The sequence below is a fragment of the Pogoniulus pusillus genome, chromosome 4, assembly GCF_015220805.1.
Source record: "Pogoniulus pusillus isolate bPogPus1 chromosome 4, bPogPus1.pri, whole genome shotgun sequence".
NCBI classification, from domain to species: Eukaryota; Metazoa; Chordata; class Aves; order Piciformes; family Lybiidae; genus Pogoniulus; species Pogoniulus pusillus.
The window spans coordinates 10,944,853-10,972,777 of NC_087267.1; the positions used below are offsets into that span (position 1 = coordinate 10,944,853).

At 38.0% G+C, this 27,925-nt stretch overlaps 1 protein-coding gene across 50 annotated transcripts in view; it reads left to right on the plus strand.

Annotated features, from left to right (window-relative positions):
• NRCAM (neuronal cell adhesion molecule) overlaps positions 1-27,925 on the plus strand; it is a 125,017-nt gene that overhangs the window by 92,509 nt on the left and 4,583 nt on the right. For 13 of the 50 annotated variants that reach the window (XM_064142132.1, XM_064142134.1, XM_064142137.1 and 10 more), the window contains 8 exons: positions 902-1,087; positions 2,209-2,244; positions 12,211-12,276; positions 12,761-12,886; positions 13,965-14,117; positions 18,277-18,408; positions 21,799-21,877; positions 23,718-27,683. In XM_064142132.1, the coding sequence (XP_063998202.1) occupies positions 902-1,087; positions 2,209-2,244; positions 12,211-12,276; positions 12,761-12,886; positions 13,965-14,117; positions 18,277-18,408; positions 21,799-21,877; positions 23,718-25,545 (2,606 nt within the window). In that variant the 3' untranslated portion in view covers positions 25,546-27,683. The remainder of the gene's footprint in view (positions 1-901; positions 1,088-2,208; positions 2,245-12,210; positions 12,277-12,760; positions 12,887-13,964; positions 14,118-18,276; positions 18,409-21,798; positions 21,878-23,717; positions 27,684-27,925) is intronic. The other 37 variants (XM_064142167.1, XM_064142170.1, XM_064142171.1 and 34 more) reach the window with 18 other exon arrangements.

The following is a 27,925-nucleotide window of genomic DNA, read 5'->3' on the forward strand; positions in this document are numbered from 1 at the left end:
AAGGAGAAATAAAGACATGAAGTCCTATGTATAAATGACAGCCAAGTTAGAAGCAAGATGCTATGACTTGAAAATCCTATATTCTACCTGCAGAGGAAATATCATTAGAAGTAGATGAAATGATATCAAATTAAATCTCTGTCTGCTTCTTCAATGTTCATGGTATTAAAATTCATAAATGTGCCATTTACTGAGAGCTATAAATCACTTCCTTAAAACCCTCATGCCACTACTTAACTTGCCCAGAAATTTGTCAGCAGGGACACTGGAAATTTAAGACTTTCATGTGCTTGGAACAGATTAAGAAAGTTTGTTTTCTTCCAACTTCCATTGTGCCTTGATACAAGTCACTTAAGTACTCCTATACAAGTCACTTAAGTACTCCCCTCTCCCACTCCCCCTCACCCTGAGCATACTGAATTTATTATGAGGCAATTAGTTGAGAGTTTCAGAATTTTTTAATGATCAATATTTCAAATGGAAGTGCACTCAGTTGCCTTGGATTCAGGTATTTGCAGGAATGGAACCTGAACTTAAAAGACACCTACACCTATATATAGGTGGTACCCAGCCCTATCCAATCAACTAGACCATGGCACTAAGTGCCTCATCCAGGCTTTTCTTGAACACCTCCAGGGACAGTGCCTCCACCACCTCCCTGGGCAGCCCATTCCAATGGCAAATCACTCTCTCTGGGAAGAACTTCCTCCTAACATCCAGCCTAGACTTCCCCCGGCACAACTTGAGACTGTGTCCCCTTGTTCTATTGCTGGTTGCCTGGGAGAAGAGGCCACCCCCCACCTGGCTAAAATGTCCCTTCAGGTACAAACTAAAAAGCCTGTTTTAACACAGTACAGGCAATTTTCCTAACTTTCTTTTTTTTTTCCTCTTGTAACAACAGTTAACAACACACATGAGTTGGGCCCCTTGGTTGAGATACGAATTCCTGCTAATGAGAGCAGCTTGATACTGAAAAATCTAAATTACAGCACACGCTATAAGTTTTACTTTAACGCACAAACCTCAGTTGGATCAGGAAGTCAGATTACTGAGGAAGCAATAACAATTATGGATGAAGGTAAGATGGGTATGTATAAAGAAAAGCTGTTGAGTTTAAAAGCCACTATACATTTTATTTAAACTTTTACTACTACTATCTTCTATTAAGGAAATAGTCTCCAGGATTCTGGTTTTGGGTGTTGTTTTTTTTCTGGAGCTTTCTTAACTGTACTATACACTAACAAAAGATTTTAAATAGCTTTTAAGAAAAAATGTGCATGAAGATTTTCTATTTAGTGGAAAAGTAAAGCCCCTCCTTTTGTTATAAACTTACAAGTTCAAAGACTTTGGCTTTTCTGGACTTCAGAGTTTTGTATAGCTTTGCATTCTAAGTGATTTTCCTCTGTTCACCTCTTCTGCTTCATTGATATGCACTGGTCACAGAGAACAATGGTGAAATGAAGCAGCTTTATGGCTAGAGGAAATGTATTTCTCTTTTGAAGTATGTAACAGCTTCTGTGTGGTCTAAACTGTTCTTTCACATTGCTGGCAAAAACTAACTTGGAGAAAAACTGCAGAAATAAGTTTATCATAATCTATGTCCCCAGGTAACTGGTGGCATTGCCCAATATGTAGAACTGTGTCAGTATATTGTTCAATCCTGTCACTATTGATTTTTATCTTTGTAGCCATTCTACATCTCTGATTATAAAAAAGTCTTTTGTTGAAAATGGTCTTTATTTCAATATGAACACTTAATAGAGTAAATTAAAGCAAAAGGCAGATTTGAAGGGGAAAGTATTTTATGATTTTGCACATCTTGGTATTAAAAGTCTGTCTTGATACCGTATTTTAATATAGTTTTATGCTTGGTAAAATTATAGTTTATTGGAATTGACATACATGAGTTGGTGTGCTATGCAATTTCTCTAACAGTGTATTAAGGCTGCACATGAGTTACACTTCTAAACAATCAAAAATCTTTAAAAGCATGAACAACAAAATTCTGTCAATGCATGCATATGAATTTTTGTCTTGTAGTAGTCTGTCAGCACTCAGCACATGTGGATTGTTTCTCATTTCTTGGAGTTAATGCGTTTTATCTAGGCTGCATGCTTTTCTTGTTTATAATGAAATGACATATATGTGTTCCCTTTGGTGTTGTATCTAATTATCTAGTGTTCCTATTCTTGTTTTCCTCCACCAAAGCTGATATTCTCCACCCTGCTATAGGTGCAGGCAAAGGTAAAACTGCATGATTTGTTAATGTGTGGATTTTGCAGTGTTACAAATGGGGAAATTGCAGTCAGTGGTAATGACAGAAAATCTTGGACTACAGATTAATACAAAGTATTAAGCAGTGCTAGAAGAGAACATTTTTATGTTTTCCTGATTTGATTTACTTGAGTTTGAGGTTTGGTTTTTTTGGTAGTGTTTTTTTGGGGTTATTTTTTGTTTGGTTGGGTTTTTTTAAAGGAATCCAGGATGCTTATGAATACCTTTCATCTGTTTGTTTTGCTACAGAGTTCCAGGGGAATTCATTATCTTTGCTTCAGCAAAGTCTAATTATTTCTGAACATTTAACAGATGTATGTCACTGTCATAAATATTCAGGATCCAGGTGCACTAGCACTGATTAGCTGGAGCACTAAAACTGGCAAAGGAGATTTTTTTACTGCCTGTGCTATATGCTCTTTTTATTTTAAAAAAGTAGATTTTTCTTTCAAATCACTGCTTCTAAGTGCTACCCATTTGATCATATTTATTTCATTTTCAAGCCAGTTGTGCACAGGAGACAGATGACTGACAATATCCTCTGTGTACTTCTCAGTTTGTGTATCAGATTGAATACACAGACAAATGGCTTCCTGCTGCCTTAGGTTCACAGATCTTTTGAGTGAGTACTTGAGGATAATTCAGTGAGTGGAACCTATTGTCATCTTTATTTGTGAATTCAGTAATATTTAGTTCTTTATGATGCAGTTCTTCTACCAAACAAGGTGTTCACATCTTTGCACACAGCTCTTACTAATTTTGTTACCTTCACTGTCAGAAGCAAAGGCTATCCTGGAGTCATTTAGGTAGCTATAGGTCAGAGTGGTGTCTCTATATGTGTGTCATTAACAGTAATGAATATCTGTGCTTCAGAATCTCAGACCATAAGCATCCCAAATCAAATTCTGTGCATGAAATACCTAATGTTTCTTACATTGGAGGAGAAAGCATAAACTAGTTTACATATATTAACTTGATGATCAAGTGTTTTGAATAATAATAGGCATAAAAAAGAACTTCATTCATGCAGTTTGGTATAAATCAAGCTATATATATGTATGTATGCATGCATTTGTGCATATAATTTATATATATATATAAGTGTATGGTAGTATCAGATGCATTTCTAGTAATTGTATGGAGATGTGGACTTACTTAATCACAAGTCTTCCATACTGATTTTTAGTCTAGTTGTAACTGAGAATCATAGGATTATTTTGGTTGGAAAAGACCTCTTAAGATCATCAAGTCCAGCTGTCAGCCCAACACCACCATGGCCATTTGCACACCTCCAGGGATGGTGACTACCACCTCCATGGGCAGCCTATTCCAATGCGTGACCACTCTTTCAGTAAAGAGATTTTTCCTAATGTCCAATCTAAAGAAGCTAGTACTGATAGGAACAACCAAACTGGCTCATAGTCCTGGACATTCACATCAGAAATGTAAATTAAGTTCTCATTATTTGTAGCTGACTGTAAAAACTCAGGCAAGGGAAAAATGGATTCTCTGTGTGAAATTGAGGTCTAATTATAGCTGTATCACAGTCTGTGGCTAGCAGAAAGCATCTTATTTCTAAGATCAGCTCACATTTCAGAGCTGTGATCCCATATTCTCTGAAAACTAAGCAGATGTCTTTGTTTGATTCCATGCCATTTATGGTTTTGAAGTTTCACATATTCTTGCAGCATCTAGCTCTTACAATGGCAAAGAAAACTTTGAAAGTGCAAACAGGGTGGAACTAAAGCCGTAACATCTCTTAGGACATCTGAGTTGCTGCAGGTCTGAATGTTCTCAATGGATGCTGACATTACTGTGATTAACTATTTGACTACTGTTCAGGGACTATGAGATAGGAAAAGGAAGATTATATTACCAAGGTCAAGTGGCAGATTATTTGGTCTCAGAACTGGACAGGTTTGGAAAAAAATAAATATTCTGCCCACTCACAAAGAAGTGATACTCAACAGTGAGTTTTTACTACTCTGTTCAGTCCAGGAGGGGCTGTATGTCTGTGCAATTCTTTCTGATCTGGAGCCAAAGCCAAACCAAGGAGAAGGTGAAATCTGGGTGTCCTCAATTTCTTTGTGACTTATCAAAAACATTTCTTTTTTTTAAATTCAGTTTTGAAGGGCAGAAGTTACCAGGAAAACATAAACTACCCTTTCCTTTTCAATCATCTGAACACATTCATCTTGGAAGTTAAGACAGTAAGTCCCAGATTGAGCCAGCCTAAACTGCATTGAATTTTCTGTATTTGGTGTTTCATCCTGGCTGCCTGTCCCTGAAGATATGCAGCTTGGCCAGGAAAAGAATCATAGAATGGTCTGGGTCGAAGGAGACCTCCAAAGGTCATCTAGTCCAACACCCTGCAATAAGCAGGGGCATCCTCAATCAGATCAGATTGCCTAGGGCCTCACATCAAATATCTCCAGGGATGGGGCCTCAACCACCTCCCTGAGCCACCTGTTCCAGTGTTCCACTACCCTCATGGTAAAGAACTTGTTCCTAACATCCAATCTAAATCTACTCTTCTCTAGTTTAAAGTCGTTGTTCCTTGTCCTATCGCTACAGGCCTTTGTAAAGAGTCTTTTCCATCTTTAGTGTAGACCCCTTTCAGGTGCACACAAAGTTCTGGAGTAATTCAAATCATCAAAACCTAGTCAAGATAGGCAACTTGGGATGTATTTTGGTTTTCAGAGTAAAACTATATAGAAGTGCAGAAGGAAATATTGCTATGGCAAATCTAAGGATCTTCGTGTGTCTCACTGTTGTAGTTCTGAAATATGTTCCTTGTCTCTTGGCATCATGTATCTCTTGCCACTTATTTAGACAGATGTATGCCCTTTGTTGTGTTTTTATTGCTTTAAAAAGAGTGACAGTAACCACAATCTCCATACTGCTTCACTTGCCACTTTTTATGGTTGTCCCAACTGAGTTTGATTATGAAGACTGAACTGGTGTTAAGTAAACATATCCAGTATATTTTTGACTAATAAGCAGAGAAGCAGGATTTGTGGTTTCTTGTAATGTAAAGTAACTATTTCAGTTGAAAAATAAAGTGAGGTCTTGTAGTCATCATGTAGCAGACACTAGTGTGATGGTTTGGGTGTTACCCACCCCCCACACACTTTGGAAATCACCCAGACTAGACTTGGTGGCTCTGCAAATTGAATGAAGCTTATATTTACAGCTTAGCAGAATATACAAGCAGATATTTACAGTATATACAGCTATACACAGAAATATACAAGTTAAAAAGCAATACAGAAACACAACAGCCCTCCCAGAAACCTGAGTCCCCAGGAGGGACTCCCAACTGCCCTTCCACCTTCTCTTCCACCCCTCTCCCTTACCCCAGCTCTTGCCTCATGGTTAAGGAAGATTGGAGGGTCAGCCAGGGGGTTAGGAAGCATGTGGATTAATCAGAGAGACAGCAGGTTAGGTTAGAGAGAGAAATGCAGCCCACAGCCTGGACAGAGAGCATCTGCCTTATTTATGTTTTGTGTTCTTGTTCTTACACAAGCAAGCTTATGAGTGAAGTAGACATCACCATTGTTTTCCTTTCACAGCCTGTAATCTAGTTCTTCTCACCAAAACATTCTAGATAGCTTCAAACTAGCACAACTAGTAACTGGCAGGCATGAACTACAATGATAATAAAGTTGTCATGTCACAGTTGCCTTTAAATGAAGCTCATGTTTCCTGTCAATGCAGTACACAGACTCCTCTGCCTTTATATGGACTTCACATCTCAAGTATTTTTAATAGCAATAGTTTTGTTGCAAGAGAGTAATGCCTAAGTCTAAGCCTCCTGGTTTTAGTCACAGAGTCATAGAATGGTTTTGGTTGGAAGTGACCTCAAAGTTCATCTAGTTCCAACCCCCTGCCATAGGCAGGGACACCTCCCACTAGAACAGGTTGCTCAAGGCCTCACCCAACCTAACTTTGAACATCTCTAGGGAGGGAGCATCCACAGCCTCCCTGGGCACCCTGTTCCAGCATTTCACCACCCTCACTATAAAGAACTTCTTCCTAACATCTAGTTCAAATATCCCCTCTGCCAGTTTAAACCCATTACCCCTCGTTCTGTCATTACAAGACCATGTAAGTAGTCCCTCCCTAGCCCTCCTGTAGGCCCCCTACAGACACTGGAAGGCTATTAGATGTCCTCTAAGCCTTCTCTTCTCCAGGCTGAAGAGCCCCCACTCTTGTAGCCTGTCCTCATAGCAAAGATGCTGCAGCCCTCTGATCATCTTTGTGGCCCTTTACACTTTCAAAGCTGACCCCTAATCTTTGAGTGTAGATTGTGAATGCCTGGACACAGAAACCATAGTCTTTCATTTCTGCTCTTCAAAACAGTGCTGTTGCTGGTATCACACAGTGTGTTGGACTGAGAGCAGTTCTGTTGATTACAGTGTGGAATACTGCTGCTTGGCAGAAAGGTTTCTCTGAGAAGGGGAAAAGAGCTGTGGACCATTCATTGAAGCCATCAAAAGAGTTTTGATTTTTAGTCAGAGAAAAGGGAGTCCAAATGGCAGTGAAAAGTTTGGCCTCCAACTCCAATTTAGTCACCTTCATAACTGTAGTTATTCATGAAGTATACTTGCAGTGCAAGTGACTCTACAAAGGTGTTAGGAAGCAGGAGAGAGCTCTGGAGGCTGAATATCATGGCCAAGAAGAAATGGACACATTACTGTGAGGAGTGTGAAGAAAAGCTCAGTAAATTACTGATGGTACCTCCTTAGCACATTTGCATGTATGGGCCTGGTTAATCTTCCTTTTAAAAATAGCCTCCCCAAAAAGTGTACATTGAGTTCCACAGTTCAGTTCTTACTGAAAAAGAGGAAAAAAAGAAAAACCCATACAAAAAGAAAACCAAAGCAGCAGCTCTGATGTGGACATTCCTGCATTTTTGTGGCTATGTGTTTAGAGAGGCCATAGTTTTCTGTAATACATTAAAATTTTACCCTATGTCCTGGGAGAAAAGATAATTTCCCTGAAGGTGATTATACTTCAGATGCTGATTTTCCCTGTAGATACATTTGTACCTTGCATGTTTGGTGGCAATCATAGGAAAGAAGCAGCCTAGATAATCCCAAGGTTACCTTCATCTCTGCATCTCCTGAAAATAAAGACTTCAGTGGCTCTCCTCCATGTAACTGGGTGTGTGAGTATGAAGTTTAAGAATCTGCTTTTCTTCCAGCTGCTTTACTTAGGAGCCTGCAAGATGAATAACGAAGCAGGCATTAGGATGTGAACTCACTCAGAGGCATCCCTTGCTGATTAGTCTCTGTGACAGCCGTGGTCTTGGCTGGGATGTGCAAGGGCACACAGCTACAGTGCTGCCACATACTGAGTATTCTCCCCTTAACAAAATAATCCATCCTTCCTTCTCTGGGGATAATATGCTCAGTGAATGGGGGGCCTCTCTTACAAATAAACTCGTGTCACCTAACAGTTGAAAGAAAATCCCCTCTCAAAAAATGTCATTTCCAGCATGCTAGACCTTAGGCAGTTATAGGCAGTTGTGTTTTTTCCTGCCTCACATTGATGGAGCATGGAAGTTAAACACCTAATCTTTTAGATATCTATCAGAAACATATGCAAAAATTGAAGTGACAATAAGATAATAGTACCACGTTTCAGCTACCATTACCACCAATATCTGAAGCTTGAAGCCATCAGGAAGTCTTAAGAAAACGAAACTGAAGTGACAAAAAGAAACAATTCCTCGGTTTGAAACTTCTCTTTTTTTCTGATGGAGTCTCTGACATGTAGCTTTTCACTGTAGGCTTACAGTCATTCTCATCTGAGTTCATGTCTCTGATCTCTTCATAGGAGAGAATCATCTCAAATTTTTTTGTTCCACACAAAATGCTGTTCTTTGAATCGTTTTCCCTGCCCACCATCTGTTTTCCCTCCCTCTTTGAATCATTTACCATAATGTCTCCATATTTTTTGCTAACAAGTTCAAGATGCCTTTATTTTTAAGTCACTCTTACTTTTCAAGTTGATTATGTTTGTTTCAACTTGATATTTTTGTAATGCTCCTGTAGACTTCTCCGTGATATGTCTATGGGATTCTTTCAGTGCAGCCTGCTACACAGAACCACTGTTTTGCCCTCTTCAAAGACTACTGGGATCAATGACAATGCTTTGTGTGCTAGACTAGAGAAAAATATGATTATTGCAATGAAACCTGCCTGCAAATACCTTTTTACTCCATAGATACCACACAAAGTCCATGCTGTGCTAAATGCTTATCAGTGAAAGGATTTCTTGCATTTGTCTTCTGTATTTCTTGCACTACAGGGATGCTCTTGCAGTAGCCTAAACAATCTCAGAAGTGACTAATGTCCCCTCTCACTGCCAGAAATGGAATTCACTCCTACTATTACATTAAGGCTTGAATTTCATGCTGTAAAACTTGTAGGTTAAAAAGCAGACAAAAGTGAAACCTTTCTGTGTGTCTTACAGGCTCTGTCAGATTCTGTACCTATTCTTTGTCACCTGTTTTTTTGTATGGGTGTGGGATTTTTTGCTTTGCATTTACTTTTCCCTCTATGTATGTGTGTAGCTAGTTATCTATGATTAATTGTTACCTATTTATTTTCTTCCATTTGACACCAATTTTCACATGTGTGCTTGTTGCTTACCTGCCATTTATGCTGATTAGGTGAAAATTCTTACAGTTGAGTCACTTAGGGGATTATTTAATTTATTGTTCTGCTGAAATAAATCTTGAGAGAGAGAACCTGTTCTGTTATTAAAATCCATTCATATGTCATGTCTTACTAAATCCTATTGAATCTGCAGTCCAAGTGTAACTGTAATTTGGAGGAACCGTTTCCTGAAAGGCTGGAAGATTAGATAACCTTCACTGAAAAAGCATTGAAATTAATTTGAAAGCAAAATTTTACTTTGAGCTTATGTCTCTTTCTCAACAATTGGCAAATGCTTTCATATCCTATCTCACTGCAGGAATGAAACCGTGCTCAGAAGTGCCAACTGAACTTTGCATTGCATCATAGCATGAATAGAAGAGTTTCATTTATTGGAAATAGCTGAATAAGAGTCAGTCTGTATAAAATTTGGAACTTATTACCAATCCATTCCCATCCGTTTTGAGAGATGCCTTTGTTAGTGCTGCTGCGCAGCATCACGCACAGTTACCGATCAAAAGAGCACAGTGGTTCATTGATGAAAACTCCTACTCCCTGAGACACAGCTTTCTGCCCCTCCTTTTTACCAGCTGGTGCTTGCACACACTGAGGGTTTCTGCCAACTGACAATCACACATTTTGCATTTGTGAACGGTGCTGGGAAACATATTGAAAACCTAATAGGTTAATTGTAATTAGAGGTGTGCTGATAAAGAAGACAAGAGTCTAGGTAGATTTGAGATGAGGTTTAAATGTTGTAACCACTTTGACTCTAGACTTTCATCACCTTGGGATCCATCAGTCTTTTTTTATCTTTTTATGTGTGTAATCGTGTTGCTCATATGGAACATAGAACAGATTTAACTACAGCTTTCAAGGCCTGCCGGAAAATTATATCAGGTAGTAGTGAAAAAGAGGAAGAATAGCAAAAATACTTCTTTTGAAAGTAAATGTATTACTGAACCAATGTCTTGGTGCACTGTTAGAACTTAGACCTGACCAAATGTTGCATGTGGATAAATTTATACAAACAGCTGCTGGTAAGATTCAGATAAAAATACATGCAATAAATGTGAGCATAAATCGGTCATCTGGAAGATTCAGAAAATAAGACATGAAGGAAATGGAAGTAATTTTCAAAGCAAACTTAATTGTTATATACATTCATTTGAACAGAAAGACATTTCCCAGATACCAGGTCTTTAAAGACGGCAGGCAAGCTCTGTAATCAGACCAGCAACTGGAAACTGGAGGTGAAAAAAGAACCACAAAATAAGATGGAGATTTTTGCAGGGGGGGGAGTGATTATCAGTTTTGTTTAGTGTTGCAGCAGTGAAACAGCTTCCTTCGTCCCCAGGTGCTCAGGCATAAGGAGGAAGAAGTTAGTTGTAAGCCTGTGGCATCTGCTTGCAAGAGTTTAATTGTTCATAGTTTCTTCTGTCTTTAAGCTTGGTGACTAATACCAATCACACAGTTTTTCTGTTTATTAGACATCTTTCATGGAAGTGCAAAATACAGGAAAACATGAGTTTGAGAAAATAAAACTAAATAAAACAACAAAGTCATGTTTGGAATACAAACCAGTTGTGTTGGCACAGAACAAATGCTTAGACGTTGTTTGTAACAAACACCTGTTCCTATGTACTAATGAGGAAGGGAATTTATATAACCTCTCTGCAATCTCAGATTCTGCCCCTGTCTAAGTTTAGTGCCTGCTATTCTTTCCTTTTGCTACCTTCAAGTGGTGCAGAGAAGCAGAATCTAATCCTCTTGCACTACCACAGTGTATATAGTTACATCCTAGATGTCCCACAGACAGCTCTGACTTCAGTATTTCTTAGGGGGTTTTGTTGTCAGCCTAGAAATCTAAATGGCTGGGTTTAAGTCTAGTGTTTTCTGTTTGGTTTTGTTCAGGTTGTTTTAGACAAGCATGAAATATATTATTACTTAAATGTTATTTTCCTTGTTATTTTTTGTTGGGGAAGGAAATTGCATATAAAATATATAAGCACAACTTACTTACAAAGACATCAAATGTGGGAGTAATTAGTTAAATACAGGTTAATACAGATTAACTACTCCACTCTACTGATGGAGTAGTTAAGAAGAAAAATGTAACACAAGCATGGGGATAAAAAGTCTGATGTCAAAATTTATACTAATGAGAACACATTTTCAGAAAAATTGCTGTAATTTGCATAATTAGGTATTTTTTAAAAAATTCCTCAGAAACTATAGTTTTCTTAATAAGGTACTCAGATTTCTTACTCTGTGCTTGGGACTCATATACAGATTTATTTATTTATTTAACTCTGCCAAAGTAAGCCACTTTCTCTTTGAGTCTAACTCGGAACTTTCCCCAGTCAGCCTTATGGACAAACCCAGCTTGTTTCAAAGAGATGATAATACAAAATCCATGCAGCACCTCTTGACTTGAGAACACACTTTTACCCACTTTATTTTCTGGTGTAGATAAAACCACTGGAATTTTGCCATGTGTCTTTACCTCTGATGCTTCATGTCCTCTGGGAATCATTTTTTGCTGTTTATAACAAAATACATTTTTAGCAGGATAGGAAAGTCAGTGGCAAACCAAGTGAGGCACTTTCAATATAAAATGATTGCATGCTTTTGAGGAGCATCCTCTTTGTACTATGACACTACTAGAACTATTAAAATCTGGTTTTCATTAATATCAGGCAAACAAAATACTGAAATATATGTCCATTTGTGACAAGTACAGTTGGAGAACAAAGAATTAAGGCGTGAGCAAATAAGTGGCTCATTATAGGATGCCGAAGAGAGAAGCACTTCTTTTGATAGATGTGGGCATTATGTTTGAGTGTGGTAAGAACTTGAGTCTAATGATTATATCAGCAGTATGACACAGTACCTGAAATGAACAGCTTCTTGCATTCCAGTGATTTGTGTCTTTCACACTAGAGCATTCTGATACTGGCTTTCCAGTCTGGCATTTAGCATTACGATGTCTAAAGATGCCCCAAAGCCATAATGCTAACAAACCTGATTTCAGCTTCTGTGATTTCAGCTTCTGTGAAAGGACAGGTGCCAGTACACACATGCTCCAGTTTGCTTTCAAATACATGTTTATCATATATTTAATAAGTAAAACTAATTGAGTCCTGCATGAACTTAGAGTGTGCATGCATTATTTATTTAACAGGTAAGGTTTTACTGTGTTATTTAAATGTCACTCTCTGATGCAGTGGTTTTATTCTTTTTTTTTCCCCTACTGTCTCTGGTGGTGAAGGATATTCAGAAATCCTTTTTGCAACCTTCCCAGTCATGTACACTGTCCGTCCAACATTCTATAAGGGTATTGTCTTCTGTTTTTTATCATTATCATTGCAAGAGACACAAAATTTCATTAAGGGAAGCAGTCCATTGTGGCTTACAGGGAGGTGTGTGCCACCTTTGTATCTCCATTCTCTCCTACCATTTCCCATTGCTCTGACAATGTTCTCCCTTTCTAGCTGTTTGCAGTGTACTTCTATATGGAAGAAAGTAATGTTTTCAAGAGTATTGGCAGTTAGATATTTTCAAGTATTTGGCAGTTTTTATGATACAGATTAAGCTCAGTTAAAGACATAGGTTTTACTCTATAGTTTCTTAGTGTAGTAGCTGCCTAGGATTCAGTTATCAAACACCCTGCTTAAGTCACCAATTTCCAGTAATGGAAACAATGCCAAATGTACTATATTTTCCCTGTATATGGTCTAAAATAACATATTAATGTATTTTTTTTTAATGTATGAAGTCACAGCCTTGTATTCTGCTTTGTTTTTCTATTGTGTATTCAGTGCAACCACTTTATCCAAGGATCAGAAATGTTACCACAGCTGCCGCTGAGACCTATGCCAATATCAGTTGGGAGTATGAGGGACCAGATCATGCGAACTTTTATGTTGAATATGGTGTAGCAGGCAGTAAGAAGTCATTTCATTAAATTTTGCTAAAGCATTCAGATGTATTTTCAGTCATTTCTTTTTTTTCCCGTAAATGTGGTCCTAAATTGGCCCTATATTAATGATAACTCTTAAATGTCTAGAAGAATGACCTTATAGATTTGATCAGTAAGATCAAATCATTTTCATTTTAATAAACATTGGTGTTGTAGCAGGTATTTGATGCTTCGATAGAATATCAGCCTTTGTTCCTTTGTATTGTTTTATAAATTCTTCTGAATGCAAGTTTCTACAAAACATAGTTGTTTATTGTGCAGTGATTATGTGTAAAAATATGATTACTTGCATTAAAATAGGATATAACAACTTTCCTAAATGATGCCCAATTCAGGGGAAAAAAAAAAATAAGAAAGTAAATCAAACCAGTATTTTTTGTTAAATTAAAAAAAAAAGCAGCTAACTTTCATACGTTTATTGGCAAAAACCTATGTTTTAATCTTTGATAACACCAGCAATAATTAAAACATAGTTAGCTAATAAAACTAAGACGCTTCTACTCAAATACTCAGTCCTTGTACAGTTATGACTAAAGATGACCAATCCAAAAATTGGAATATAAAGGTATTTTTCTGGCTATCAGTCAAAAAAGCAGCTGAGACTGTACTAGAAAAAGATGTAGGAGAGAGATTAAGATTTCAGAGCAAAAGTCCTCAACTAAAGTAACTCTTAATTTAATCTACAGAAATAGAATTTAATTAAATGATTAAATTCCTTTAATGTGTTTTATAATTACAAGTTCAATAAGGCTTTTAAAAATAAATAAAAATAGTGTTTCTTTACTACAATGGAACAAATGTTTAACAAACATTAAAAACATTTCAGAGTTCATGTTCAATGTCTTCCTCAGTATATTGCATGCAATATATTATTTGAAGTCACAGTTTTATATTGTTTTATTATTTTTGAAGGAGCAGGGTGGGGTTTTTTTTCAGCCAATCAACAGTTTAGTCAAGTAACTGTTTATAGCATTCTGTCTAGAAACTTCAAGTAAGAGAGAAAATTAAAATTCCAATATGTTGTTTTCCTAAAACTTTTGTAGGCAAAGAAGATTGGAAAAAAGAAATTGTAAATGGTTCTCGAAGCTTCTTTGTGTTAAAGGGTTTAACACCAGGAACAGCATATAAAGTCCGGGTTGGTGCTGAGGGCCTGTCTGGTTTTAGGAGTTCAGAGGATGTGTTTGAGACAGGTCCAGGTGAGGCTCACCATACCAGTTCTGTATCATAGTCAGCATTGTGGTGGACCAAGTGCTGAAACATTGGATGGCCTCTAACTAAGAGGTGTTGTAGCTAGTGTCTTTGCATGTTCTTTTTGTAGAGCAATGTTGAGTTACTTTATAAACTCTTGAATAATGCCAGCACATTTATTATCTAGGTTATGACTGTTTTATTTCTTTTAATTCACTCTGCTTATCTGATATTCACATTAGGGGCAAGACAGACACTGCTCACACTCTGTCCATGTACTGTGCACTGAAGATGACCTATTTAATTTATTTGTAAATAATATAATGAGGTGCCTGTGTTTACATAACAGGTACTTTAGTAAGGCCAAGTATGTATTTTTAAAGCTAACAGTCTCTCTATGTTCAGTTTTAATACAAAGAATCTGTGCTAAAATGTTTGCATAATCAGAAGTGCAGATTCAGTTTGCTGTCTGATGTCATGTATTTATACCAGTGTTAAGAGATTCCCACTTGTAAATATTTCTTTTTCTGCCATATCCTGATTTTATATAGATTTTGATGTCACAGCTATATACTGTGAGTCACTAAGGTTAAGTTCCTTATGTACACATTTCAGTCATATTTCTTCGTAAGGAAATCACTAACTCTTGTTGATTTAACTCAAAGAGATTTATTGGAAGTTATTTGATGTTATGCTGAATGTGTCACTCCCATCACAGCATGCTCCTGGTCAGGTGATATTATTTGTTGTGTATTTTCCAGCCACTTCTGCATATTCCAAGCATTTCAGTCGGTGTATAGTTGTTTATTAATAGCCTCACCCCTTTCAGAATGTTATGATTTAAGAATGTACATTAAATACAAATATACACTTGAACAATATGTAATAATTGTAAGTCAGCAAAGTATGTAATGAATAGACCAATTTGAAAGCAAGCACCCTCTAAAATCATATTTTTTTTTCATAGAATCAACCAGGTTGGAAGAGACTTCCAAGATCATCTGTTCTGCTTTGTTTTGTTCAACTTCTAGTCACAGATTAGTGTATTGCTGGAAAGCTTTGTAGTTATGGTGCTGAATAACAGCGTCTAGCAAACACGTATGGGCTAAACGCAGGTTATTTATGCCAGTGACCATTAGAAGCAGATTTGTCTAATTGTATGCAAATTACACCCAAAGCCTAAAGCAACAGTACAACAAGGATCAGAATTATGGTATAACTCAAAACGAGCTGAATGAAAACCTTTCCAAAAGTATCTTTCTGCACACAAAAATACTGAGCCAGTGCTTAAGGAATCCTGCACATACCAAATCACCTCGGCTCATGTCCTTGAGAAGTTAAGGAAGGACATTTGAAAATGCCCTTTTATGCTTCTCAATAATGGAAAGGTTCAGTGTCCATCATTAAATTGTATACAAAGCGTATTTCTTACAGAAAAAATTTGTATCATGCTGTCTTCAGCACCACAGATCAGAGCTTTTAAATGCTGAAAAAAAGCAGGCAAAGTGGAAACTACTGGAGTCTGGATTATGTCCTTAATTAAACTGCAATATTTCATATAAGAGGCTTTTACCACCTATTTTTATTTGACAAGCATCTCCATAGCATGCAGATTTGTCCTCTGGAGCATACCAGTGAAGCATTGACTCTTGCACTAGCAGGAGTCAATGTCTCTGAAGCAGGTAGTTTGCTTAACACAAGCAGGGAATGTTGTGCCTTTTAAAAATGTGCTCTGAGATCTAGAAATCCCTTCCTACTGGATATGCAGTAAAGTAAAGAATGTAGGAAGCTTCATGAGTAAGTTTTCATCTTTACTCTTTCCCATCTATTTTGCATATTTTGCTGCACGAGTTGTTTTGCTTGATGCTATTTCTTACTGCATTTGAATGTTAATTGTGCATTTGCATTTTGTCACGTAACTTTTAATGCCTTACTCTGAATGCATATGTGCAAAACTCACATAATTGTAACCTTAGTGTGGGAACAAAATTTTATTTTCATCTTGTCTATAATTCAGAGGTAGATTGCCTTTGTGATTTTTTTTCCCTTGAGACTGACACATATAGAGATATATAAAAGTGCATTAGTACAAATGTATGTAATATATAAGGCACAAATATATGTGTATATAAGCTATGCATTTATATAAAATGTAGATTTTTTTCCCAGAAATAGTTTAAATTAATGTGCTTATAAGGAAGGAGTCAATCTCTGAAATATCAAAAACCATATTCTTAAACAAAGGCTGGGAAATCTCCAATTGTAACTCCACAATAAATAGGCATATTAGTTCAGGGTTTCATTTAAGTGAAAATCAAGTCATAGCTTCACCCATTTAGACCAAAAAGAGGCAGCAAATAAAGACTTGATTTTGGCCTAGTACTTCTGAACTGGATGGTCGATACTCTCTCCAGACAATTCGTTCTCTTACAGTCCATGGAAAACCCTTAGGAATGTGGGATTGTTGAGAGATGATGTTTCCAAGCTGGCTGTCTCAGTCTCTATCTCAACTAGTAAATAATACTGAAGCACGGGCTTGAATTCTGGTCTATAATCGTATATTGTTATCTTTTATTAGTGTGCTTGGCAGGACAGTGTCTGGTTGCTAGCTGTCAGCCAAGCAAGGCTTAGGTATCATCCAATGAACAGCACCAGCACAGGACTGTTCCCAGCTGCCATCCAATATGCTCTGTAAGAAGAGTTCTTGCGTTATCACCTAGAAAACAATCAGTGCTCCATTGAAAAGAGATTCTCTGTGATGTCTTTTTGATGAGCCTTCCCTTATAAGCATACCTTCTCTCAGGAGAGATGGAAGTCTTTTATGAGACTCTACAACTTCCACAGTTCCTGTGTGTAAAGCTGTGCAAGCATTGTATCTTTCACTTTCAAGTCTGTGGACCTTCACTAGCAGACATGGATGAATTATGCTTTACCATGAGTCAGTGTATTGACAGCAGCCAGAGAGGCTGACAGGTCTCATCTGGTGCTAATGCAGTGTCTGCTAAGCTGAGTACAACTGAGCCGCACTAAAATCCTATATAATGTACTGGAATAACCTGGTGCCTTAACTCATGAAGCCAGAAAAAACAACTGCTGAATCAAAAAGAGTCATGCACAGGAAGTGTTTTGCACATCACTTTCTTTAAACTGAGAGAGACCTTTTGGGCAACTGTCCATGGAGTTTTAGACTCTTTAGTTTGGGGACTGGATAAGGTGGAGAATGAACAAGACAGTTTTGGATGGATGTCCATCTTCCTGCAATTGATATCTCCTTCCATCTGTAGCACACATCCTGAACTTGTCTCACCCATCCCCCTTTCTCCCAACAGCAAATCCTAAGGCTAGCTGCCCATAGTGTGTTTCCAACTGGGGAGCAGAAAATAAGCTTCACCAGAAAAATCCTCTTATGTGATGGAAACAAGTAGGAAGGATCTAGCCCCCAGGCTGCTCAGATAATTCCTGACCTTATTAGCGACTGCAGTGTTTCCTGTGTCATTTGTTTATTAACATTATCTTCCAGCTAGAGTAAGAATATGGAGAGAAACAGTGCTGAGGAAAGGCTTCCCAGTTGCAACGCGTTAAATCCTCACTAATGCTAAATCATGGCAAATTGTAGGACAAATTTCAGGTTTAAGAGGAGGAAGAAAGCATGATGCTTCATAAGGCTTTAAAAGATGCTTCATTGTTGATTTCTAGTCAAAATTGAATGTTAGGGCTTTGAATGACCCATCTGTTTCCCTATTTCAGACTGATGGAAGTGCATTAACTAATGAGTATTGGCTTTTAATTCATTTTGAGAATGCAGTCAATATTTTTGTTTGAATCATGATTTGCAATTTCATTTCAGTAGTTTAATTAAAATGTTAGAGAACAGTTTTGAGGTCTGTAGAAAGCAATGTAGTAAGTGCACAGATTTTTGCAAAGTAATTGCTAAGCTCAAATGTTGGCAGAGTTCTTGTGTGCTCCAAAGCAAGTTCTATGCACATGTATTTGGAAACATTGTGAATAATGTAAACAAAACACAATACCACTGTTTTTCTTAATACTGATTTTCTATGGTGAATGCTATTCCTAATTAATGAACATTGCAAACCAGCTACTATTTTTCTGAATTAGCATAGCATTTAAATGCAGCACAACATCTCATTTCTCTTCTTTTCTCTCCAGCAATGGCAAGTCGGCAGGTAGACATTGCTACTCAAGGATGGTTCATTGGTCTTATGTGTGCTGTTGCTCTTCTCATCTTGATTTTACTCATTGTTTGCTTCATAAGGAGGAATAAAGGTGGAAAATATCCAGGTATGATATATAACAATGAAGGTACAGAATTCTATTAAAACAGATCTCAGGTTTGCTGCTTTGTGTGTATGGTAAATCATTTGGTAGGCTTGTCAGAACCAATCTGCATATTTGAACTTTGTTTGAGATACTTGGTCCCCTCACCCAGTACTTTACACTGAAGTGTAATGCAGATGGTCTTAACTCACTAAAATGAGCTGAGTTAGAATTCATGTGGTGAGAAAGTCTGGAAACATACCAGGCTATAGCCACCGTGTCACTTCAAGTACTGGGAATGCATTGCATAGGATAAATCTCTTCATATATTGTTTTGTCTCGAATATATTACCCTCCTTAGAATCTGCATCATTTGAAGTTGCCATCCTTTAGGATGGTTTTCCTTTAAGCTTTTTCTTTGTAAGAGTTTTTATTTGTAGAGTTTGTTGGTTTATGGGTTTTTTTTAGTATTGGGGATGGGAATGGCCAAGTATATGTTATTATTTTGTAATGAAAAATTGGAACTATATAATGTACATCTTCTGTCAAAACTTTCAATCTTCTGGGAGTACATATTATAAAAGTCATATATATGTGCATGTATGTATCTTTTCTATAGATGTATTTATATGATCTTTCCTCAGTCTTATGTATCTGTTTAGGCAGTAGACTCATAGACTGAAGGTCTCCTGAAAAGGATAGTGAAAATCAGTTTGCATAGTATCACCTGATGGGATCTCACAGCAGCTGTTGAGGTCTGAGTAGATATGAATGAACATTAAGTGGGCATCAAAGAGTAACTTGACATTTCTTTTTCCTCTCCCAGCTACAAGATAAAATACAATTGCTTAGTTTCATGTAAAAATCTGTTCCATATTACAGAAAATATATTATTACTGTTATTGCAGATTAAAGCTAGACTCTAGAATGCTTATTTAAAGATGGATGGACTTAGAAAAGTTCAAGAAGAAAAAAGAATCCATACTGCATTTGAATTTCTCCCCCTTGTTTGCACCAGTGCACTTCTGGAAGCTAGTGTCAGTGAACACTAAAAACCTTGCCTCTTCATTGGCAAGTCTTTTATAGGTGAAATTTGCATACCAGATGAGAAGGTGAAATATACTTTAAGTACAAGAATCCTACTCTGCCCAATCTCTTCCAATGTTTTATGGAGGGAGCAAAAATTTGTAGTGACAGCAAAAACAGGAGAAGCTTCTTTCCCAGCCACCTATGCCCACAGAGAACAGACTGATGATTACGGAGCACAGCTGTATAGAGTTCAGTGACAGGCTGAAAATATCACCTTACTTTTTTTTCCTAATACTTGGATTTTTTAAAGGGAAAATGAGACTACAGAGAATATAGGAAAAGTGACACTTAGTGAAAGAATTGGGAAAATAAAAGGAAAATTAGGAGAACGAAACAAGCAAAGTGATGAAACTGAGAAGAGTAGGGAGAACTTGGAGTGAGCCACCATGTAGAAGAGAGTCAAGTATATAATTTGAATAGAAGAAAACAGTTGAGTTCACTGCTATGCCCTTTTCTCTGCACCTGCAGAATTACTTGATGTCAGGTGTTAATTCTTTTCAACACTCATACTTGTGCATGCACACACACATACATATATATGTATATAATTATACACACACATAGTGGTGGGTTAAAAATTAAACCCCAAATAGAATCACCAGAGTAGCTCAGAAAAGCTTGGAAGCAAACGAAGCTATGTATTTAGAGCAAGATAAAATTTACAAGCATATAATACAATGCATATGTACAAAATATATTTACAATTGAGTGAGAACACAAAATTCCCCTTTGTACAAAGCCCAGAAGGGCCTACAGCCACTTCATCCTCCCCTCCCACAGAGAGAAAACCAGAACAGACTTGAACTGTTGTTTACTCAGACAAGGTTAATGCAGAAATCAGTCAGGATGGAGGAGAGAAGGAGCAAGCAAAGCAGGAGGCAGGAATGCAAAGAGCTGGAAATTGTTTATACAGCAAACTTTATCACAATTAGCAAACCCCTGCTGTGGCAGGGAGGATGGACTTCGATGACCTTTTGAGATCACTTCCAGCCCCTGACATTCTGTGATATAGACTTTATCATCATTATTCTTTTTACAACCACTGCTCTAATTTATTTACATACTGCAGTGAGCTTTTGGGAAAGTCCCAATTTCTCATTTGGAATTTTCCAATAAATCTCAAAGTGCTAATTTATATATACACACATACACACACACAGAGTCAAAGTCTGTCTTTGTAGAAGATTTGCAGATTCAGTATGTGTTGTTAGTTCTAGCAGTGACTAGAGCTAATTGTATTTCTTGTGCCATTGCAAAGTTACTGCTCCACAGTTAGCAGTTAGTGGTAAATGCAAAACACAACATTATTAACTCCATTTCACCACAGGTTTAGCACATCATCTTGAGATTGCCTACAGTTTGTTTGGAAAAATTAAGTCATTTCTGTGTGGAATATAGCAGCCAGCTACATTTCAAGGTGCATTATAGTAGTTACAGACTTTTAAAATACTGTCAGAAATGATTCATATCATCTTAACAGTACAAATGACGTACAAATTAGTGTGGAAATTACCAGAGGAAAGGTAAGAGATCATATATTGGATTATATAACTGTCTGCTAAACAAGGAAAGGTTTCAGTAGTAGCCATGAAAATGGAAATTAAAAGGCAAAGGGAAAAATCATCAATCTAGTTCTGTGAGTCTGTATATTATTTTACTCTGTCAACAGTCCGAACTTGTAGGTCTCCAATAAAAATCTGTCTTCCCAGATGCTAGTATATTTCTGAGTCAAAGGACCCAGTACTTCGGGGGGGGGGTTTATAGGCATGAGTTATGGCTGTGGATTTATTCCCATCAATGGATGACTAAACCTGTAACAAGGATGTGCAAGAGGTACAATTGCCTTCAGTTTAAGGGTATGTGGCTTTGCTTTGCTTTCGCTTGCATTACCATGCCTGCTTTTTCCAGTAGTAGTAATCCTTCAAATACTGTGTCAAATTCTCTGGAGAATTTAAGCAAAAAATATACAGGCTGAAAAATGAATCTGATTCAGTTTTATCAGTTGGTGTGAGAGGAATAGCAAGAGGAAATGTGGAGTGTGGATAAGTAAAACTCAAGTATTCAGATTTCAATAAACATCAGCTCTATTAATAACATAAGTAAATAAAACGATTTAGTTGGCTTTTGAACAAAACTTTAGAGGTAGAAATGAACAAGTTTTACTCATGTAGGATGCCATACATTTATTTTGTACTTGAATGAAGACAAAATGCTATAACTAATTAGCAAATCTTTCTTTTCAAAAAAACAAGCTAGCAAGTTTCAGAACTTAAGGTTTCTCATCTTGCAGTTTCATGGTAGAAATCACTATTTTAAATGTTTTAGTGAAAGAAAAGGAGGATGCACATGCTGATCCAGAAATACAGCCTATGAAGGAAGATGATGGAACATTTGGTGAATACAGGTGAGTGACTGATGTGGTTTCATGTGGTTCATATCACAACTGTACGTTTTATATCACAGTTAATAATTCAAGGCTGACTTTTTTTTCCATGTTGCCAAAGATTCTGTATCTAGTCTTGTACAGAACTATAGGTAGCATTGCAGCTACACCATTAGAAAAGAAAATTAAACATTCAAATGTAAAATAAGCAATTCACTCATTCAAGGGGAAATCTGGGTTCAAACACAGTTGTCTCAATGTGAGGAATCTTTAGTTATAATCCCATCTTTAAGCGAGTTAAATACCAGGTACAGTGCCCCTCCTGTCAGGGCACATTTGGGATTTTGGGGTTTGAAAATACATTTCTAACTGAAGCCTAATAAAGATAAATCTTCCTCCCTTGCAAGAAGGGAGCAAGGAGGTTGGGGTGCCTCAGGGTTCAGTTGTCACACTCTGTCACAGCCAGGATTTGCTTACTGTAAAAAATGCATTTTAAATGGCTGCCAGTGCTAATACCTAATCCAGCAACAGGAAAGTGATGTTATACACAAAGGTGAAGTAATGTCCTGCAAGGAAAAAACAAATCTTGCTTTCTTCTGTTTCAGTACATGATACATATCAAGCAGCTACAAAGTGCGCAACACAGTTCTTGCTCCTGACTCTCATCCTTTATTGGTAGTGTAGTCTAGCTCAATCTCCAGGCCTGACAAAAAGTGTGCCTTGGCAAGTCTGCTCATATAACAATTATGAGTATGCATTTTAAATATGGAGCATTTTATTTGTTGGGAGTTTTACTAGTGCTATTTTCTACATGTGCCATTACCATTATGATTTATGTGGTTGTTAAGACAGATTTTATAGGGCATTGCTGTGCTTAAAGCATTGTAAAAGCCCTTTATCATTTTGAAGATGTGACATTTACAGATGTGCATAGAAAACCCCTTCTTTTTTAGAGGGATCTACTGCATTGCCATATCTGTTTCATACAGAGGAAATATGCATCTTGATCTGACTAGAAGAACTTTACAGTTCTCAATGCCAAAGAGCAGTTTTTGTTTATTCTTCCTTGATCTTAGAAAAATGCAGTACTCTGTTCTCAGGTTAATTAGTTCAGAAGGGTATTATATTACAGCAGTAAACGTGTGTGGATTAATTACATTCAGCTGATAAAAAGGGGAGTGTGAAGCAATATTTGGAACAGAAGTAAATTAAGTACTACAGAAGTTCTCACAGGCAGGAGAGATCCTTTTTATTCCTCCTTTTTTGATATTTGGAACTTTCAGCAGTAGAAATTGGCCTTTGTACAGAATAGTACAAATTACATGGCCTCAGTACGTGTTTTCTCAGTCTTAAAATAAGATTATTCAAGTCTGCTTTCGTGTGTGACCTGTAGCGAGGTTTGAATTTATACCTCCATATTTAAGTGGCTTAAATCAATCTGTAGTGCTTGATTAAATCATTTCATTATGCATTTATCCACCTCAGTGCTAGGTGAATACAGACAGATGCATGCCACACTTTCAGACTTGTTCATGGAAAGAACTCATCCTTATTTACCGTGCGAAACCTCCTTTCTAAAATGTATTTCTGTGTAATTAGTCTACATTGGGCTTTCCTCTTTTTTCCTTAGAGACAGGGCAGCAGCAGCAACCAGTCAGATTACAGAAGATATCTTGGCACCCTCTGCAGCCCAGCATCACTGCAGTCACTCAGTTCTCAGTTTGTCTGTCTCACATGACCCTGGTTATGATGCAATGCTTCTTTAAGGAAAAAGGGTAGAGGGTTTCCATTTGGGAAAAAAAAGAGTAAAAATTGACAAATCCAGGAATTTGCGTGTTTTGAACTTTTTTCATCACTTCAGGTCCATGTCTGCTTGGACAGGAAAGAAACTGGACAAGGAAAAGAAAAGAAAAGGTAGCTGTGCCAATTCTCCTGAAGCAGACCCTGTCTTTACCAAAGCAAAGTCTGTGAGATCTGACAGATCCAACTTCTTCAGAAGGTCAGGGGATCAATACTCCAGCACCAGTTCAGAGACCTCCTACACCAGGAGGAGGGCTAGGCAGTCACCAGAGCTTGCAAGGGTTAGTTCTGTCCCTGCTTCCCTCTGCCAAGAGGAAAAAAGGTCAGACGCATGGAAGTACAGGCATGGCTCTAGACATCACGCTTCTGAGCAACAGCTAATGGGGTCGGAGGAGGGCTCAGATTCTCAGGCAGGACAGCCATCCCCTTCCCATCAGCCCCTCAGCTCCAGCTCATTTCATGGCTCACTGGCGAGGCAGCACTCCTCTCTCCAGCACTGGTTCAGCCACACCCCAGACTACAGCTCAGATTCAGAAGACAATCAGAACTCCTGCCACCGGAAGGTAAGACCTTCTACTACTACCCACTTCTCTGAATCTGAAAAGAATTCGTTCATGAAATCTGTAGTTTTGCCTGAGCTAGCTACTGTCTTAAAGGATGCTTTGACAGCAGCCAGGCAAAGTATAAGCTCTGTGGCACAGGCTAGGTCCCATTCAGTAAAGTGTCCCAGGGTACCAGTTACAGAAGTACCAGTGGTTCCTCTAGAAGCAACTGGGAGCAGTTCCCAAACTTTTGAATCTGACCATAGGAACAGTTTAAAAGATCAAAGTGCCTCTCGGAAGGAGAAATCTAAGCCTCATAAGGCATTGGATGTTGAGTCATCCCCTGAAGATTGGGAGGTGTCATCTGAGTCCCCTACAGAAGAGCAAGAAGGACCAGAACCTCTGCGTAAATTTGACATCAAGAACCAGAATTATCTGTTCAAGCACATAGAGAGAGTGCTAATGCTGAAATCTTCCAAAGTGGAAGGTGCTTCAGAAGAACCGCTTCTCCCCTCTAACGAAGGCAAGCGGGATAATGCACTTCCTATCGACTCAGCAGTGGAAGAGCTTGTGTGTGGGATTTGGGATAATCCGGAGGCAAAGCATGAAGCCCCAGCAGTCCTGCGTAAGCTTTATCCTTTTCCAGTGGATAAAGCTGCTTTGTGGGGGACCTTGCCTCAGGTAGACAGGGCATTGGTTACTGGTGATCCTGTTCTATCAGTCCCTCTCCTTAAAGATCCTACTGATAGAAAGGTTGAGGAAGCAATTAAAAGGTGTTTCAAGCTAGCTGCAGCCCAGCTCGGGGTATCTATCTACTGCACTTACGCTTCTAGAGCGTTACTAATATGGTTGAAGGAAGAACGAGCCAGATTCAAAAGGAAATGGGTCCCATCTGGTGCCATGCAAAGGAAGCACAGGCTATGTAAAATTGCAGCTAATTTTATCCATGATGCAGCTGAGGATTCTCTTAGACTCACTGTTAAAAGCATGGCGTGCCTCACTGTAGCCTGGAGAGCTGTATGGCTACGACCTTGGACCTCATCACTAGATCTAAAATGTAAACTGCTCTCTTTACCATACACGGGTGGCAAGCTGTTTGGTGGAGCCTTGGTCCAGATCATGAAGGACTTCTCAGAACGCAAACACTCCTTATGTCAGCTGAGAAAAAAGAGCTCTGTTAGATGCTCTTCATTTTCTTATCCACACAAGTGTCTGAGCTCATTTCGTTCTCCTCCCAAGTTTAAAGGGGGGAAGGGAAAGTATAAGGTCTCACAATCATTTCATGCCAAATACAAAAGGACGTCTCACTTTCAGAGAGACATCAGACCATCAAGAGGAACTTTTTAAGAACACAAGCTTGCTTGCTTCCTCCTTTCTCAGGAACTGCCAAGAGTGAGCAACTTGGAAATTTTTACTGAATAGACTTCAGTATTTCTGGACAACTAAGTCCAAGGCTTAGAAAATTAGTTGTTTCATAATAAGAATTAAATAATTGAATTCCTTATATCTTAATGACTAACTAGGATATTCTAGAGAAGTCACAGCTCTGAATTTTAGGGGAGCATTTTGCCACATTCAGTTTCTAGCCTTCCCAGTATTGTTGGGATGGCTTGAACTTGTTTGAAGTTTGCACTCCTCAGCTTCATCTAGAAGCATACTTTGTGCAAAACCAGCCAAAGCTGGGTTTTCCTGCTGCACCAATCTAATGAAGGCAGCAACGCTTTAGAAAGTGCAGGTGTTTCAGGATCCACAGAATGACCTGGTACACTGTGTTCCTGTGACAGGAGGAATACCTGCACTTTTGCATCACAAGGGGAAACACTGCTGCTGCAGCAGCAAGCTGCACCACAATCCCAGTGTTTTCCTTGAGTTGCAGAAGACCAAGGTAGTAAATTGTGGACAGCGTGGAATGTGTGCAGCAAGAAACTGCAAGAAATACAACAACTACCACAAATGTATATTTGTTTAAAATAAAATTCATGGCTATCTAAAGCTCCTGTTCAGGTCAGTGTAGGTATATAAATCAGCCTACATTTCCATCATGGGCCCTAAATTGAGAAATTAAGAAGTTGTGGCATCTGCAGACCTATGGATTCATGAACAGAGACTGCAAGCATGCATTTCTTCACAGGAGGTATGAAAGTCTGGCACCTCATTGCAGTCTGCAGAGTGTTGGTGAGAAGATTCCACAGGGCAAGCAACTACAGCAGCAGGGCTGCTAGTCTGATAATGCAGGATGTGTGCACCTCTTGATGAATTATTATGCCCATTTTCTTCAGCATTTTGACACACAGTATTTTTGCTAGAAATTCCTAGGTGTGCTGGGAGAGACTTTCTGGAAATTGCCTGAGAGTTCTGAGATTGCCAGATATTAATCCTCCTTCTTGTTCTGGGTTGATTAACAGTGAGAATGTCATTTGTATCATAATAGTATTTTTTTCTTTTGTAGTTATTCAAGTTTTATTGTAGCTTAGAATTGTCTCCAGCAATGTTTTGTGCCTCAGCACCATAGTTCTAAGCTCGGTTCCTTCTAGTACAAGAGATGATGTCACTGGACTGCCTGAAAAATTCTTGTCTTAGTCCTATTGGATTTGGCAGTAGTCTTATTGTGTTCTCATTTATGCACACAGTCTTTCTTTGATGGTTCTTATTTGAATTCTTGAACATCTGTGTCAACACTTTTTAAATCACAGCTTTGACTTCCCTTTCTATAATTTCCCACCAGAAGTGGAAAGTTGGTTGAATTTCTCTCAAGAAGGGTTTTTTTTTTTTTCAGATTTCCACAAGGATAGAGTCAGGTTCCTTGAATAAGAACAGTTCTTTCAACCCACTGCCATTTAAATGCACAGCCTAATCTCCCCGTTTTTTCACCTTCTGCTAGGATTGAAGACTGAGTATAATAGGGATGTTAAAGCTAAGACTACTCGGAAAACTAATGTAGATGTGCCTATGTCTTAGATAGGTTAGAAATAGTGCAATAGTTTGAAGTCTTTCTACAGGTGCATAAGTGTATAGGGAAAGCATTTTTCATTAGCATAGCCCTATCCATTTAGGAGCATGAGTAGGGCAGGTGTTCTCCTGGAGCGAGGAGGGATGCCATAGTGCAAGGTACTTTTGTGATTGCTTATCCTGAAACACTTCTGGGCTGTCACCCTGAGGGCATAGAAAAAAGGACTTTACTGCCGACAGTTTTTATCTTCTTCATCCTCTTTCTGAGTCCAATAGCCCAGAATGCTTTACCCATTTTGTTTGATTTATGTTTCCTTTCATATGACAGTTGTGTTACAAGGAAAAGTAGTATATTGCTAACCATATATTGAGTCTTTTTGCATGTCCATGACTGTGGCAAAGTTTAGTGGGAACTAGTTGCCTGCTGGACTGCAGAGGCATCGTAAAACTGTCTTCCCCATTCTGACTGGTTGCTGCATGTACCCATATCTAAGGAAGAAAAATTGAAAAGTTGAAAGAAGAAAGGAAATTTCAAGGTACATATTTCTTTCAATATCTGAACAGCTTGCGAAATGGAAGTGCTTTTTTAAGTTTTTGCTTTGCACTTACATGTGTTATTGTCACCTCCATACTTCTTACATCTCTTGATCTGCAAGTGTGATGTATTTTTCATTGAACAAAGAAGAAAAAAAACATTGTATTCATATGCTAGCAGGCAGTCCTGAAAAATACCTAATTAATACTTTAATATTAAATACTGTTCTTGCTAAAAGGGCAA